This window comes from Ostrinia furnacalis, unplaced genomic scaffold, assembly GCF_004193835.3.
Source record: "Ostrinia furnacalis isolate ACB-3 unplaced genomic scaffold, ASM419383v2 OfSCF0195, whole genome shotgun sequence".
Lineage (NCBI taxonomy): Eukaryota > Metazoa > Arthropoda > Insecta > Lepidoptera > Crambidae > Ostrinia > Ostrinia furnacalis.
In genome coordinates, this window is record NW_021130434.1 from 238951 (window position 1) to 252991 (window position 14041).

At 34.6% G+C, this 14041-nt stretch overlaps 1 protein-coding gene and 1 long non-coding RNA gene across 4 annotated transcripts; both read right to left on the bottom strand.

Moving 5' to 3' along the window:
- Nucleotides 1-614: 614 nt before the first annotated feature.
- On the bottom strand, nucleotides 615-2379 carry LOC114354980 (uncharacterized). Of its 3 annotated transcripts, none has more exons than XM_028307627.1 (3): nucleotides 2081-2379; nucleotides 1815-1969; nucleotides 615-868 (listed from the first exon to the last, which is right to left on the bottom strand). In XM_028307627.1, the coding sequence occupies exons 2-3, from the start codon at nucleotides 1922-1924 to the stop codon at nucleotides 691-693; spliced, it is 288 nt and encodes a 95-aa protein (XP_028163428.1). In that variant the 5' UTR covers nucleotides 1925-1969; nucleotides 2081-2379; the 3' UTR covers nucleotides 615-690. The 3 variants fall into 3 exon arrangements, with proteins under 3 accessions (XP_028163428.1, XP_028163411.1, XP_028163419.1); XM_028307610.1 differs by having other exon boundaries at nucleotides 1770-1969; XM_028307618.1 differs by lacking the exon at nucleotides 2081-2379 and having other exon boundaries at nucleotides 1770-2016.
- Nucleotides 2380-10789: 8410 nt separating this feature from the next.
- LOC114354932 (uncharacterized) lies at nucleotides 10790-13664 on the bottom strand. The gene is made up of 3 exons (XR_003656069.1): nucleotides 12920-13664; nucleotides 11802-12087; nucleotides 10790-11470 (listed from the first exon to the last, which is right to left on the bottom strand). It is a non-coding gene; the product is annotated as an uncharacterized LOC114354932 (long non-coding RNA).
- Between the last annotated feature and the right edge of the window lie 377 nt (nucleotides 13665-14041).

The following is a 14041-nucleotide window of genomic DNA, read 5'->3' on the forward strand; positions in this document are numbered from 1 at the left end:
ACTAGCTTATAGAAAAAGACAAGCAATAATTAAAAACCCATGTTTACAAAGAGATGGCGCTGCTTGTAATTTAGTTCGCAGTTTATCCCAAGGCACCAAATAGCATTTACTTACAAATTTTCAATTTAGTAGATAAAGATAGATCCAGCGATATAACTCGCTTGACTCTAGCAGGCTAGATCCTTAAAAGCTTAAGTAATCTGAAAAATAATTCAGGTATCCAAGTTAAATCAAAATTAAAATCAATAAAATGGAAAATTCGTTTAATCAAAATTATAAATAACAATACTAAAAAAATATAACTCATTATGAGTAATATAAGTACAGTACATCTCTAAGTGGTTAGGTACCTACTTAAGTTTTTCGACCATCTTGTAAACGATAGATTGGACTGACTCTCATTTTCAATATTAAAAATTGTTTGAAACAACAATAGATATAAAGATATTTCAAAATTAATAATATTCGGTCGAATACGTTCGTCAAACTCAATTTTTCAAACATTTTTTTTTAAGAACACCAGTTACGTTATACTAAACTTGCGCTCGGAATGCAATTATTAGAAAAGAAAACAGCACATCGACCTTCTCAAAATCACAAATGAACTTTATGTGCTTTAAATAAAATTCAAAATAACCCTACAATTTGTAATAAACTCCTTTACGTATAATATACTTTCCAGGAAAGTGATTATGGTCTAGAGAACAGCGGATGATGGCGTTGTCTTTGGTGGTGATGATGCGAGCCTTGCACCTCAGGTTCTTGGTGCAGCACCAGTTGTTGGTCCTGAAGAGACGGCGTTGGCAGTAGAACGTGTAGTCGTTGACGATCATCATCTGCTTCCCTGAAGTACTGAGAGCGAATATCACTGTGGAAAGACAATCTATTTATGACGTCTTCTTTGTCTTTTTAGTTATTGTAAGTTGGTGAAAACACATGAAAAGAAAAAGACGTAAAATTTTGTTTATCATCAATATCATCAGTGGTTTTAATTTGGAAAAACAACTCTCTCCAATGAGTCTCAACTAGTTGACTCTGCGTTTAAGTTGTACCCCGTACAATGTTGAATAATAAAGTAATTTATAAAAAGGATACTAAAAAACAAATTTTAGATCACAGATTAAATACATTTATTATAATATAACTTCTGACTAGTATTGATAATATCATTATATTCATAATAGAGATAATAAATAGCTACTTTAAAAGTCTGTATAAATATGTACATAGGAATGTCCATAAAACTTTGGTATGCGTTTTAAAATTTAAATGTTCTTATTATTTACACGTAGATGTTAGTCACTATGCTATGTACATTGTAACATCACAAAAACAATACAATCATTATAACATCACAAAAACAATACAATGATTATGCCGTTCTATTTTCTTTTCCACAATCCCTTGATGTGTCTTGGATATGTAAACCAACCTTTTTATATGTTGTCTTTGTTTTTACTACTTTTTGATACCTTTTATTGTATTATTTTGATTGCTCTTTGGTATTTTGTGGGCATTGGGTCTGTCAGCACATTTTGGCAATAAAATTATTTTACCATCATCATCATCATCATTTCAGCCATAGGACGTCCACTGCTGAACATAGGCCTCCCCCAATGACTTCCACATCGCACGGTTGGTAGCGGCCTGCATCCATTATTTTACCAAGTTTATTGCATTTCTACCGCGTTGACATACGGCCCAGACCCCGAACCCAATATTGATGAAGGGGAAAATTTCTTAATTCTTAGCAGTATCCCGTCTCTCACTTCGATACGTGGTGGCGGGTGACTATGGGAATTGAACTCGCGTACCACCTCCCCACACTTCGTGGTGGTAAACCTAGCTCTACACCTCCCAGCGTTGGTACATTGCCAGGTCTTGGTGAATTTCCTCCGTCCGTCCATGTAGAAGGTGTACCCATTCACAATTGCTATCGCCTTGCCGTTGGGGTTGTTAACATACATGACTGAAAAGATGAAACAAAAATCGTCGTTAGAGCATTGTCAAATGAAAATAGATGTAAGCAAACAGGTGCAGGCCAAAAACGTACCAATGTTAAGTAAAAAAATCTTTTTACCCTTTATCTAGATGCAGTCCTATTTGAAAAAAATGATGGTGAGGTGAATACAGCTGGTTTATTATAAAATCTACGAGTATAAAATATTAACGAGTATAAGTTACAACTTATGGTTATGAGTCCCGCCAACTTTTATAACAGTTTGCTCGGCAGTAAACACATAGGCCTTGCAGCCATGGTGTTTCCTGTGGCATCGCCATCTAGTCTTCTTAGCGAAATCGTTGTAATAGTCTTTGACGTATCTTTCGTTTCCTATTTGAAGTACCATACCAGTACCACGCTGATTTCTGGTAAATACGGGATCTGTAAGAAAAATAACAAAGTTTTCTAATTTAATTTAGGGTAATTTTCACATGTATTTTTCGATCCACATGCAAGCGAAATTTTTTAGATGATGTAAAAATATATTTTAAAAATTTATCAATGTGTCATGGCATTCGCATAATTATAGTCAAACCAACTCGCAAAATAAAGTACCTACCCAGTTAATAATAAATGTACCATTATTAGGGATTAAAATGTCAAAAAACTTTTATTTTATGGGTGGTAGAGTGAGGCTACTGTCAGTGATGGGAAAAACAAAACAGCACTTCATTTATCAAATAAAAGTACTTATTCTAAAATAAAAGTGTTTATTTTAAATTATTCGATAAAAGTGATTAAACTCGTAGTAAACAAAGTTTATCTTAGTATATTTTTTACAACTATCTTACTCGTATATCAGAATTAGACTTATAAATAAATTTTCTAAAACGTCAGGACGTTTTTTTTTCGGTCGATCCGGTCGGAATTCTTATTATTCTTTTGTTTTTTCATACAAATGAAGACCGTCTTTAGTGCGTCTCAGTTTTGGTGGGTCATGATCATGAGTATTCTTAAACCTGACTGGCTCGAGGATTTCATTCGTGGCGANGGTAGCGACCGTGGCGCGACACCCTCGGTGGTAGAAGGAGCAATACCAGAGCAGCCATCTTGTCGACCTGGTCAACCGATTGTAGGTATATCTCCGCATCAGCAGAGTATTTCCTTTGTAGCCTCTCCTCGTTGATATTAATATTCCTGTAATTATAATTTATAGATGTTATAATAAAAATAAATAAGATGAGTAGTAGCAACTTTGGAATCGTATTGGGTGATACGATAGGTCCTTATAACATGCATACCGTACTCCAGCTATGAAAACTAAATGTAAAATAAATAAAAATAATATTGGGTTAATACTGGGACGTGTAAAAGCCTATTTGCAAAAATAAATGAATTTTATGAGTTTTTAAAAAGTTTTTATTTCTAACAACTTATAGTTCATAATTTGGTTAGTAAATAAACACCTTAAATGCTAATGTTAGTAATCGTTATCAAGTGATTATTATTTTCCAATTTATACCAATATTATTACGCAATATGTTTATCAAGGATGCTGTCTTCTTGCGAATGATAGCCGGGAAGCCATCAACACTGTGACAAGCAAACATCCCTGACGCACTACAAAAGCGCGGCAGCCCCAGCAGCATTCTGAAGACGTTATTATATTGGAAACGCAAGGTATCCAGATACTTTTTGCTATGATTGACCCAAAGACTTCCCGTGTAAAAGATCTGACAATATGCTTTGAAAAGTGTGATCTTTACTTCATCGGTAGGGGAGACCGAGGAGAGTTGTAACAAAGGAGAGTTGAGACATTGACGATTTTTCGGAACTTATTAACTATCAGCTAGCTCGCAACAGCACGTATTTGTTAGCTCGAGACTTGAACTAAAAAGCGCACACTGTCACGAGTTCGCTAGTAGTTAATAAGTTCCAAAAAATCGTCTATGTCTCAACTCTCCTCTGTTACAACTCCCTACAACGGGAAAAGCTTTATTTTTTTCTGTTGAAACTATCCACGGACACCCTTGTTGTTATTATGATTAGATATTGCGCATCCCTTGGAGGTGACACCGACTAATAAAAAGTTAAGCTACAATAATGCATTTAACATAAGTTCCGTCTTCTTGCAATTTTAGAATGGGTGGTCGATGGTTATGGTTGTTTTTAAACTCGTAGGGAACAAGGTCGATCGTCGTAGCGATGCTGGCCTTGCACCGTTTGTGGTACATTGAGCAGTACCACCGAAGACAAGATCTGGATTTGAACATCCGATTGTAAGTGTGATTGCGAACAAGCAACAGCTTGTGGCCTGTGTCCATCTGTATAATTTTACCAGCTGCAACACGACATTAAATAGGTTAATTAATAAAATATTAAACGAAATGTGGGATTCCTGTTCTGCTTGAATGGTTTAAGTGTCTCTATTTTATATTGTACCTTCTACGTGTAGCGCTCTATATATTTTCAAAGGGTGTCATTTTTGTACTGTAATTGCATAAGTAACAATTCCACTATTAAATAAAGCAAGGATACACTCGTACATAAGTATATTTAGCTTACCACAAGGGCTTAAAAAGAATTCTCTAGGATTAGTCTTTATAAAAAAAATACTTTTTTTTAAGTGCTATGTAATTATTTCCTAATATTTGACAAAAGTACATCCAGATTTTGTGAGAATCGTCTGCGGCGGTCCATGGTTATGAACATTCGTGCACTCTACAACGACGCAATCTTCGGTGGTAATGATAAAAGATTTACAGTCCTTATGGTACCTAGTACAGTACCATCTCCAGCAGCGGTTTTTCGCTTTCTGCTTCCTATTATAAACATAGTCTTGCCATTTTAACGCCTTTCCTCCGTGGACCATTTCGATGAGTTCAGCTGCAATATAAACTGACATTCAAACCTCGTTCTCTTCTAGCAAAAGTTTAACCTGATGTAGTATGAAAGAGCTGCGGTCCTCTACTGTTATCTAAATCAATTCTATTACTGGTTTGTCGCAGCGGTAATGGATGAATTGAAACCAATCACAGAACAATAAATAAAATAAATAAACATAATCTTGAGATTGATTCTAGTTTTCAACGTATTGCAATGCGGTGAACTACATACAAGCGACAGTTCTATTATGAGTCGACTAGAAGTGAAATATAGTCTCCAGGAGAGTGTACTTACCTTCTTCATCTTATATCTCTTCAAGTGAGTTCTTAATGACAGTAATCAACTAACTTACTTATAATATCTCATATATTCTATTTTGTATATTTTCTAGAGAAAGTCAATTTTCCTGGTGGGAAGCCCTTAGCTTAAATGAAACCAGTTTTTTAAAGAATTTTTATTTTTTTATTTACAAAAACACGAAATACTGCAATATCACGTAATCCAATTTGACAGTCGTAGGCCTGTATAAGATTAAGAGAAGATAGAATGAGAATAAGACAAATAGGTGCGATAAATATTTTTGAACATAATATATCATCTGTCGGCCTGTTCATCTCCGCGAGTGTACATCGAAAACAAAACACGCACGATGGCCCACCTACAGGATACTATTCGACAAGGCCTCACATACGAGCGATTCTTGTGTATGATGGAAGAAAATAAAGAAAATGGTGTACTAAATACTGTGCAGTATTTAACTGCCTAAATAATAATAAAAACACAGAATGTACTTTTTTAAGTTGCCTCAAGACACTGAGAGGTAAAAAAGTAGTTAATATTATTCATGATAATTCATGCTAAATCATGTATTTCCTCCGCCATTTTTCGCAGTTTGGCACCTCACGTCACATCATTTTACCAAAGTCAGCCCTATAGCTTCGGCGCAGTGCCGATCACTGACGTTTGTCAACAAAATGGTGCTTGACTCTTGAGACAGGCTAAATTACACCATATTGTTAATGACATTGAGCATACATTTTTTAAATACCTTCGCGATGTAAAACTTCTGTACGTAGTACTTATTATTATTCTGTGATAATACATAATTATACACTGTACCATCTAGTCCCAAAATAAGCAATGCTTTTACTTGGCACCAGATATCTATCGGATATAAACATCCTTACTAATATTATAAATGTGAAAGTAACTCTGTCTATCTGACTGTGTCGCTTTCACGCCTAAATTACTGAAGCGATTTTGATGAAATTTGGCATAGAGATAGAGTCCCGGGAAAGGACATAAGATGTTTTTATCCCGCTTTTTGAAACAGGGACGCGCGCGATAACGTTTTTCTGTAAAAAAAAATTCACACGGACGAAGCCGCGGGCGGAAAGCTAGTACTTATATCTATTATTTTCATACAACACAATATTTAAAGCTGTAGGGCTTAGATGCGCGCCGCGGCCCGCGATAAGCGGTTATCACGCCATTTTATCGATTTTGCCCATACATTTTAACGTCGATAAAAGTTATCACGGCGCGCATCTTAAGCCTACGGGTTGTTAAAGTGATTAAACTTTTATCCTGTAATACACCCCGCCCGATTCTATGTACTCAACGGGTTCATGGTCATGCATCCCAAATACTTCCACGGCGTTCATTTGCTTATCAGTGATAAGCGTGACCTTACATCCTCTGTGATAGTACATGCAGTACCAGCGCCATCTATTGTGGTGGGTCGGCCGTCTGCGGTTGAAGGTATGATATTCCCAGAGCAACGCTTGTTTTCCAGTATACATTTTTATAAGTTTTCCTGTAATGTTTTGGGAATAGTCAGTCAATGCATCCAATTAAATCAGTATGACAGTCAGAGGTGGAATTCTGTAAAGCAATCGTTATCATTTGACAGTTCATAACGTACGATTATTCTGTCAAACGCTTTGTTTAACTGACTTTATCGTACATTATGAACCGTCAATTGATAACGATTGCTTTACACAATTCCACCATTGATCAGTATAAAACTGATATTGTTGTAATAATAAAATTAGGTAAACATGAAAAAAGAAATTAAATAATTAATTACAAATAATAAAAATAATGGAACTGTAGGACAATACCTATAGGACAAAAACACTTGATTTTAGTCGTAAATCTATATAATAAATATTTCTTTGGTTCAAATCAAATCAAAAAAAAATATTTGTCGGCCGTTTGGTGTAGTGGTTCAGAACGGACTACTATGCCGAGAGGTCCCGGGTTCGATTCCCGGCCGGGCAGAAATTGAAATGATGAATTTTAATTTCTGTGACGGGTCTGGGTGTGACTACTGACTATGTATAATATTTATGTATTTAAAAAAAGTATATAAGTAGTATATCCGTTAAGCTAGCACCCATAACACAAGCATTAAGTTGCTTACTTTGGGGCTAGCTGGCGCTGTGTGAAATTGTCCAAAGATTTTTTTTATTTTTTTTTATTTATTCAATTTAGAGCGGTATTTTGGCACCTAAGAACGTCAAAAATTAAGGGGCACTTTACATGTCTCCTTATCTTTAAGAATAAAAATAGAACGACCGTCTCTGAAGGGTATATTCAAGCAGAAAAAGGTAAGTATCTTTAATATTTTCTACTGAAAGAGTGCTACATTTACGTCAAAGCTCTATAATAACCGACAGAACTTGTAAAATACGTCCTTACCGGACCGTAAATTTAAAGACACATTTTTAAATCCCTAATGCCCGATTTCACCATCAATACCTAATTTTAAATTACCCTTATGAAAACAAAATTCCTGTTATGTGTTACCATAGGGGTCACTTAAAAATCAGGAATTGATGGTGAAAACGGGCATTATACAAATTTTGGCTCAACAAGTTTTCATTTTTTCTAAGCTTTAAAGAAGACCCCGCCGGATTGTAGCAGCTTTATTGTAGGATGGTCGTGACTCCCACGCATCTCCAAGACATACATATCCTGGTCAGTGATCAGGGAAGCCTTGCATCCCTTATGGTAGTCCACACAATTCCACCGGAATTTATTAAACAAGGTAGACCGTTTGCGGTTGTACGCGTAGTCCCGCCAGAGCAAGGCTTGAGAGCCACTGGAAAACTTGATAATTTTTCCTGGAAAAATATAAGTAGATTGAAATACAGTTCATGTTAGATTAAGCTATGAAGTTGATTTTATACCTACTCGATATGTTGATTGCTTCTGTAATGAAGATCTTTAAAATTATTTTTTTTTATTTTTTTTTATGCATAACAAGGCAGGAATGACCGCAATCGCACCTGGTGTTAAGTGATATGCAGTATAGGATGGTACATGTCTGCCCTGTACAGTGTACATGCCTATTCACTCTCGCCTTAAAAAGAATATAAAAACAGATTACGGATAAAAATAATAGATTTTAGCTTAGAAATGAAATCATTTATATTTTGGTTCAATTAAAATCAATCAGTGTCATCCACACGTGTAAAGATTCAAAAAGTCGTGAAAGGCATAGTTTAAATTATGAACTCATTTAATTAACTTACAATAACAGTACTTATCTACTAATTATAAAATCTTAATATTTAAATTTTAAATTTTGATCACATTCCGTTCCAAAATTGTTTCCAAACTCCATTAATATCAATTAATATAATATATAAATATTATTAATATTTTACTCCTAAAGGAATTCCTTTGGTAGGTAACATTAAAATTTAACTTCAACACTTTTTATAAAACAACAAAACTTACGATATATTAATATAGATATATTGGAATGTCATAATAATATCATTATTAATGAACATACAATATGTAAATAACATTAGTATAAAAATAGATTTATGTACACATTCACCGTCATAGTAAGAAAACAAAACAAACAACTTAAAAAACTAAAAGTTAAATATTATATTATAATAAGTAATAATACTTTCTGATTGGCAATGTAAAACAATATAACGTAAATGTAATTTACCTTGTATTTTTATTACCGAAACCGGTATTAACAGTGATTTAACTTGTTAAGAATATTACTGAAATGAAACTGAAAAATCTTCTAACATTACAAAATTTAGTTTCTTTTTAAATCTTAAAGCAACATGTTTTTAAATAACTAGCCACAGATCAATTAACGTACATAAACGGGGATTACAAAATTAAATTCTGTATCAGTTATACATTATTATTATATGCATATTATATCAAAATCAAAATTTATCATTTACATAATATAAAACACTCGTAGCAAAGAAAATAGAGCCCACGTCATTCTTGCATTATAATATTTAATTGTTAGTAAAAAATGTTATACATAATTATAATTAAACATTTCCAATTATTAAATATGACAAATGTTTCGACAACACAGGCGCTACAGCACGAGGAGAGCAGATCTAAAACATGGGAAATGGGTAGGATAAAAAAGAAGAAGAAGAGTCAATTAATAATATAAATAGATATTGAAATGTCTCTGTTGATTTGAGCATTGGAAAGATTAACATTACAGTTTGTTGAAATACCTAGTCTAGATTTATCCCCTTAATAATATAAAAGTTGAACTTTACTTTATAGTGACATATCAGTAAGGGGTAAGTCTTTAGTATTAGTAGACCCAGCTAAAATTACCAAAGTAATTATGCTTTTTAAAGTAAAAGAAAATATTTGGCAATTAACAGTTGTGACATTGACATTATTGCATTAAAAAATCAATTCCACGGCAGAAAAATGAGAAAAAATTAAGTATGAGAATGCAACCCTGTGGTAGAGACAATAACGCCATCTATAGTGACTGCGGAGGCTTTACATTTGTGTTTGTGTTTCTTGGAGCACGTCCATCTGATGCGGTCCCCGATGAGCGAGCGAGAGTGCCTGAAGTACTTGTGCCCTCCGATGTATATGTTGGTGGATTCTCTAGCGAAGCGAGCGCGCAGTATCGCTGAAACTAAATCTGTAATAAAAAAGTTTTATTCAAACATTATTCTTTCTTCCACTCTTGTTAAAATTAATATTAAGATTATGTAGTTAATGATATTTCAAAACATATTATTTAATACATTGTGATGCTTCTGAACGCAAACGTCACGTCTTTCAAAATACCTTCATTCATAATTTTGAAAGCACTTAAAACTAAATTAGAATGTAACAAAATTATAAGTAGCTTTAACGATGTGATGTAAAAACGATACTTTATTTTTGATGAATTAAGGGTTTAAATAAATACTCATGATGTTATTTTTAAAAAGCTTTATATTTATTTAACGTAAGTAGTATGTTTCATGGACAAGTTTCCAATTTTTTTCTTTTAATAAATCCTGAAAATATAACTAAAACTAATAATAACCGTGAAAGAATCATGAAAATATCTCTACAAATACAAAAGTTATAGGGCCCTAATGTTTTCAACATTACGAAACTTCTCCATTATTATTAACTATTGATTAGACATTTTTTTTTAATACCAGCTATGCATTCAAGGCACAAAAAAACTTTCAAACTAATTTGACGAATCTACCATCTGGATACATGTGGTACCTCGGTGGTTCGTGGTTGTGTTCCTCGTACAAATAAGTTATGTTCTGCTGATCCTTGTCAGTGCGCAGTTTCGCTTTGCACCCGTATTTCAGTTTAGTACAATAATAATAACGTGGTTTGTTCTGTGCGTACGTGAAGCTGTTCACCATTAGCAAGTCGTTCTTTCCGTGAATACTGGGTATCTTGAACACTGTAAATTAAAATATTATTCCATCAGTTTTCTTCATAGATAAAGTTGCTTACCTGTATATTTCATTAAAAATTACATCAATAAAACACAAAGTTTTTTTTAAATAAAGATTTATGATCATTTTGGACATAGAACAACGTTACTTTTTTTATCCACAACGAGGAAGCTCTTGGCCTGTATCTCACCTGATGGTAACGAAAAAATGAAAATGAAAAAAAAATATTAAAATATTTATTGCCAGAATCAAACAATACAATAACTAAAAGACAGACCTCCACACTAGGCATTGCCTGTCCTGTGTAGAAAAGAATAAGATTTACAGGTTGAATTAGTACGGCTAAGCTGAAGCGTTATTGGAAGCAATAAATCAAAATATGAAAAGTACACAAAAGATGAAAAGATGAAGTTTTATATAATTCAACAATATCTGAGTATGATCAAAAATACATAAAGATTTGGATGAAATACTTATTTTTTTTGGGGCAAAAGGCATAATCAAAGGCATATTTTATTTTTTTATGCACCACAAAGCAGGTATTTGACTGCAATCATACATGACGATAAGTGAGATACAGTGTAGGCTGGTACATACCTGCCCTGTAAGTGCCTATTCACTCTCACATTGAAGAGGTTCGGAGTAATTTAGTTTTCGTTCGTTCGTTTCAGCAGACGTCCACTGCTGGACAAGCTAATTTAGTTTACTTTGATGAATTTCCCATCTGAAGTAACATGGTACTCCGGGGGTTCGTGGTTGTGTTCCTCGAACAAATAAGTCAGGTTCAGATCCTGGTCGGTGCGCAGTTTCCCTTTGCACCCGAGTCTCTTCTTAATGCAATAATAATAACCCGGTTTGTGCTGTGAGTAAGTGAAACCGTTCACCATTAGCACATCCTTCTTCCCATGAATACTGGGTATAATGAACACTGTAAATTAAAATATTATTCTATCAGCCTTCTTATAAAGCTTACCTGTTATTACATTACAAATTACATAAAGAAAACACAAGATTTTTTGTAAAATAAAATTTTATGATCTTTTTGGACGAAACAGAAGAGTAATAATGAAGTTTTATATAATTCAAAAATATCTGAGTACGATCAAAATACATAAAGATTTCGATTAAGTACTTCTTATTTTTGGGGCAAGACGAGGCATAATAAATAATAAAGGCATATTTTCTTATGCACCACGAAGCAGGTATTTGACTGCAAGCGCCCTGATGTTAAGTGGGATGCAGTCTAGAATGGTACATACCTGCCCTGTAAGTGCCTATTCACTCTCGCCTTGAAGAGGTCCGGATTAATTTAATAACTATTTATTTTGACGAATTTCCCATCTGAAGTGATACGGTACTTCGGGGGCTCGTGGTTGTGTTCTTCGAACAAATAAGTCAGATTCAGATATTGGTCGGTGCGCACTTTCGCTTTGCACCCGAGTCTTTTTTTAGTGCAATAATAATAACTGGGTTTGTACTGTGAGTAAGTGAAGCTGTTCACCATAAGCATGTCCCTCTTTCCGTAAATACTGGGTATCTTGAACACTGTAAATTGAAATATTGTTCTGTCAGTCTTCATAGACACAATTGCTTTGCTTGCCTGTAAAATTACAGAATAAAACAAGATCAAATTAGAAATTACGAGATCGAATCAGAAATGAAGAGACCTGTAAATGAACTAAAGTCCCTGACATAGCCCGACGGATTAGCAAGCTGAAGTGGCAATGGACNCCACTACTACCTACTACATACCTACTATACATATGTAGTAGGTACGCAGAACTGACGACCGATGGGGCAGCAAGGTTCTGTGCACGGAGCACGGAAAACTCTGCGTGTGACGTCCATCCACAAGGTGGACCGACGACATCATAAAGCAGGAAGGTGCTGGTCGCAGGCTGCTACCAACCGGAAAGCATTGGGGGATAGGATAGGTCCACTGCTGAACATAGGCCATGTTCAGCACTGGACGTCCTATGGCTGAGATGATGATGATGAATAAAACAAGTTTTTTTGTAACATAAAAATGTATGATCACTTTTGACATAAACCAACGTTAGTTTGGACAGAGTAAATACAAATGAGTAGTTCATCTTCATAGAAACGCACGGACGCGGTTTGTATATGAGCGCGCCAACACGTATGCGGCGCGCACGCACACACTGACAAAATTTACCAGTCGTGGTTGCGCCGAATTTTGTCAGTGTGTGCGTGCGCGCCGCATACGTATATTAGTATTTACTCTGGTTTGGATGAAACCCAAGAGACTAATAATGAAGTTTTATTCATATAATTTAACAATATCAGAGTACGTTCAAAATTACATAAAGATTTCGATTGAGTAGTTATTATTTTGGTGAAAGAGGCATATACATACCTCCCTGTGAGTGCCTAATCACTCTCACATTGAAGAGGTTCGGACTAATTTATTTTACTTTGATGAATCTCCCATCTGAAGTAACATGGTACTCCGGGGGTTCGTGGTTGTGTTCCTCGAACAAATAAATTAGAGTCTGCTGATCCTTGTGAGTGCGTAGTTTCGCTTTGCATCCGAGTCTCTTTTTAGTGCAATAATAATAGTTGGGTAAGTACTGTGAGTAAGTGAAACTGTTCACCATAAGCATGTCCCTCTTTCCGTGAATACTAGGTATCTTGAATACTGTAAATAAAAATATAATTGTATAGGCAGCTTAATTAATAAAGGACGTGGCACACTTATCAACCCGGAAAGGGATCGTAACCCTATCAACCCGAGGCAGTCAGTATTCATTGTATGAAACTCCATACTGCAACGCACACTTTATCCGCACCGTAACGTAAACGCCTCGCCTCGCGGTAGATAGGCTAGCTTTCCGAGTTGTTGATACCTTTCCAAGTTGATAAGTCAGCTATGTATTATCTTAAAGTTGAATAATAGTATCATATAAAATGGCTTTATAATAATAAAAGACAGTCAAGTTATTATAGTAGTCATAGTCATAAATGTTTATTGCATCAGTAGAATATTTCTTGTAATAATTTTGGAGATAAAACAACGTTAAACGTAAAACAACCCTTTTTTAATTTGGATAAAACCAATTGCCTTAAGTTTCAATTGAATCCACGTCAATACCTCAGCGATCAGAACAGCCTGGCATGCGAAAGATCGTAAGCTCAAAATTCCCACCTGAGGCAATTCGTTTTACTTATTTCATTTTTTTAATTTAATTTGAGAACATCTCTTAGGCTGGGTTGCACCATCTTACTTTAACTTTGACAAACGTCAAAAATCTGTCAAACTCCATACAGAAAAAACTGATTATTGTTATACCTAGTTACGGTCAAAGTTGGTGGTACAACTCATTCTTAATCTTACTAATATTATAAATGCGAAAGTTTGGATGTCTGGATGTCAGGATGTCTGGATGGATGTTTGTTACTCTTTCACGCAAAAACTACTGAACGGATTTTAATGAAACTTTACAGTTTATTTATTATAACCCAGAATAACATATAGGCT

Excerpts from the sequence above, each read along its gene's own strand:
- LOC114354980 (XM_028307610.1), bottom strand. The coding sequence starts at position 1,924 with ATGGGTACACCTTCTACATGGACGGACGGAGGAAATTCACCAAGACCT. Across the intron at positions 869-1,769 it reads ACCCGCCACCACGTATCGAA|TGATATTCGCTCTCAGTACT; the intron begins GTGAGAGACGGG and ends GTCTTTCCACAG.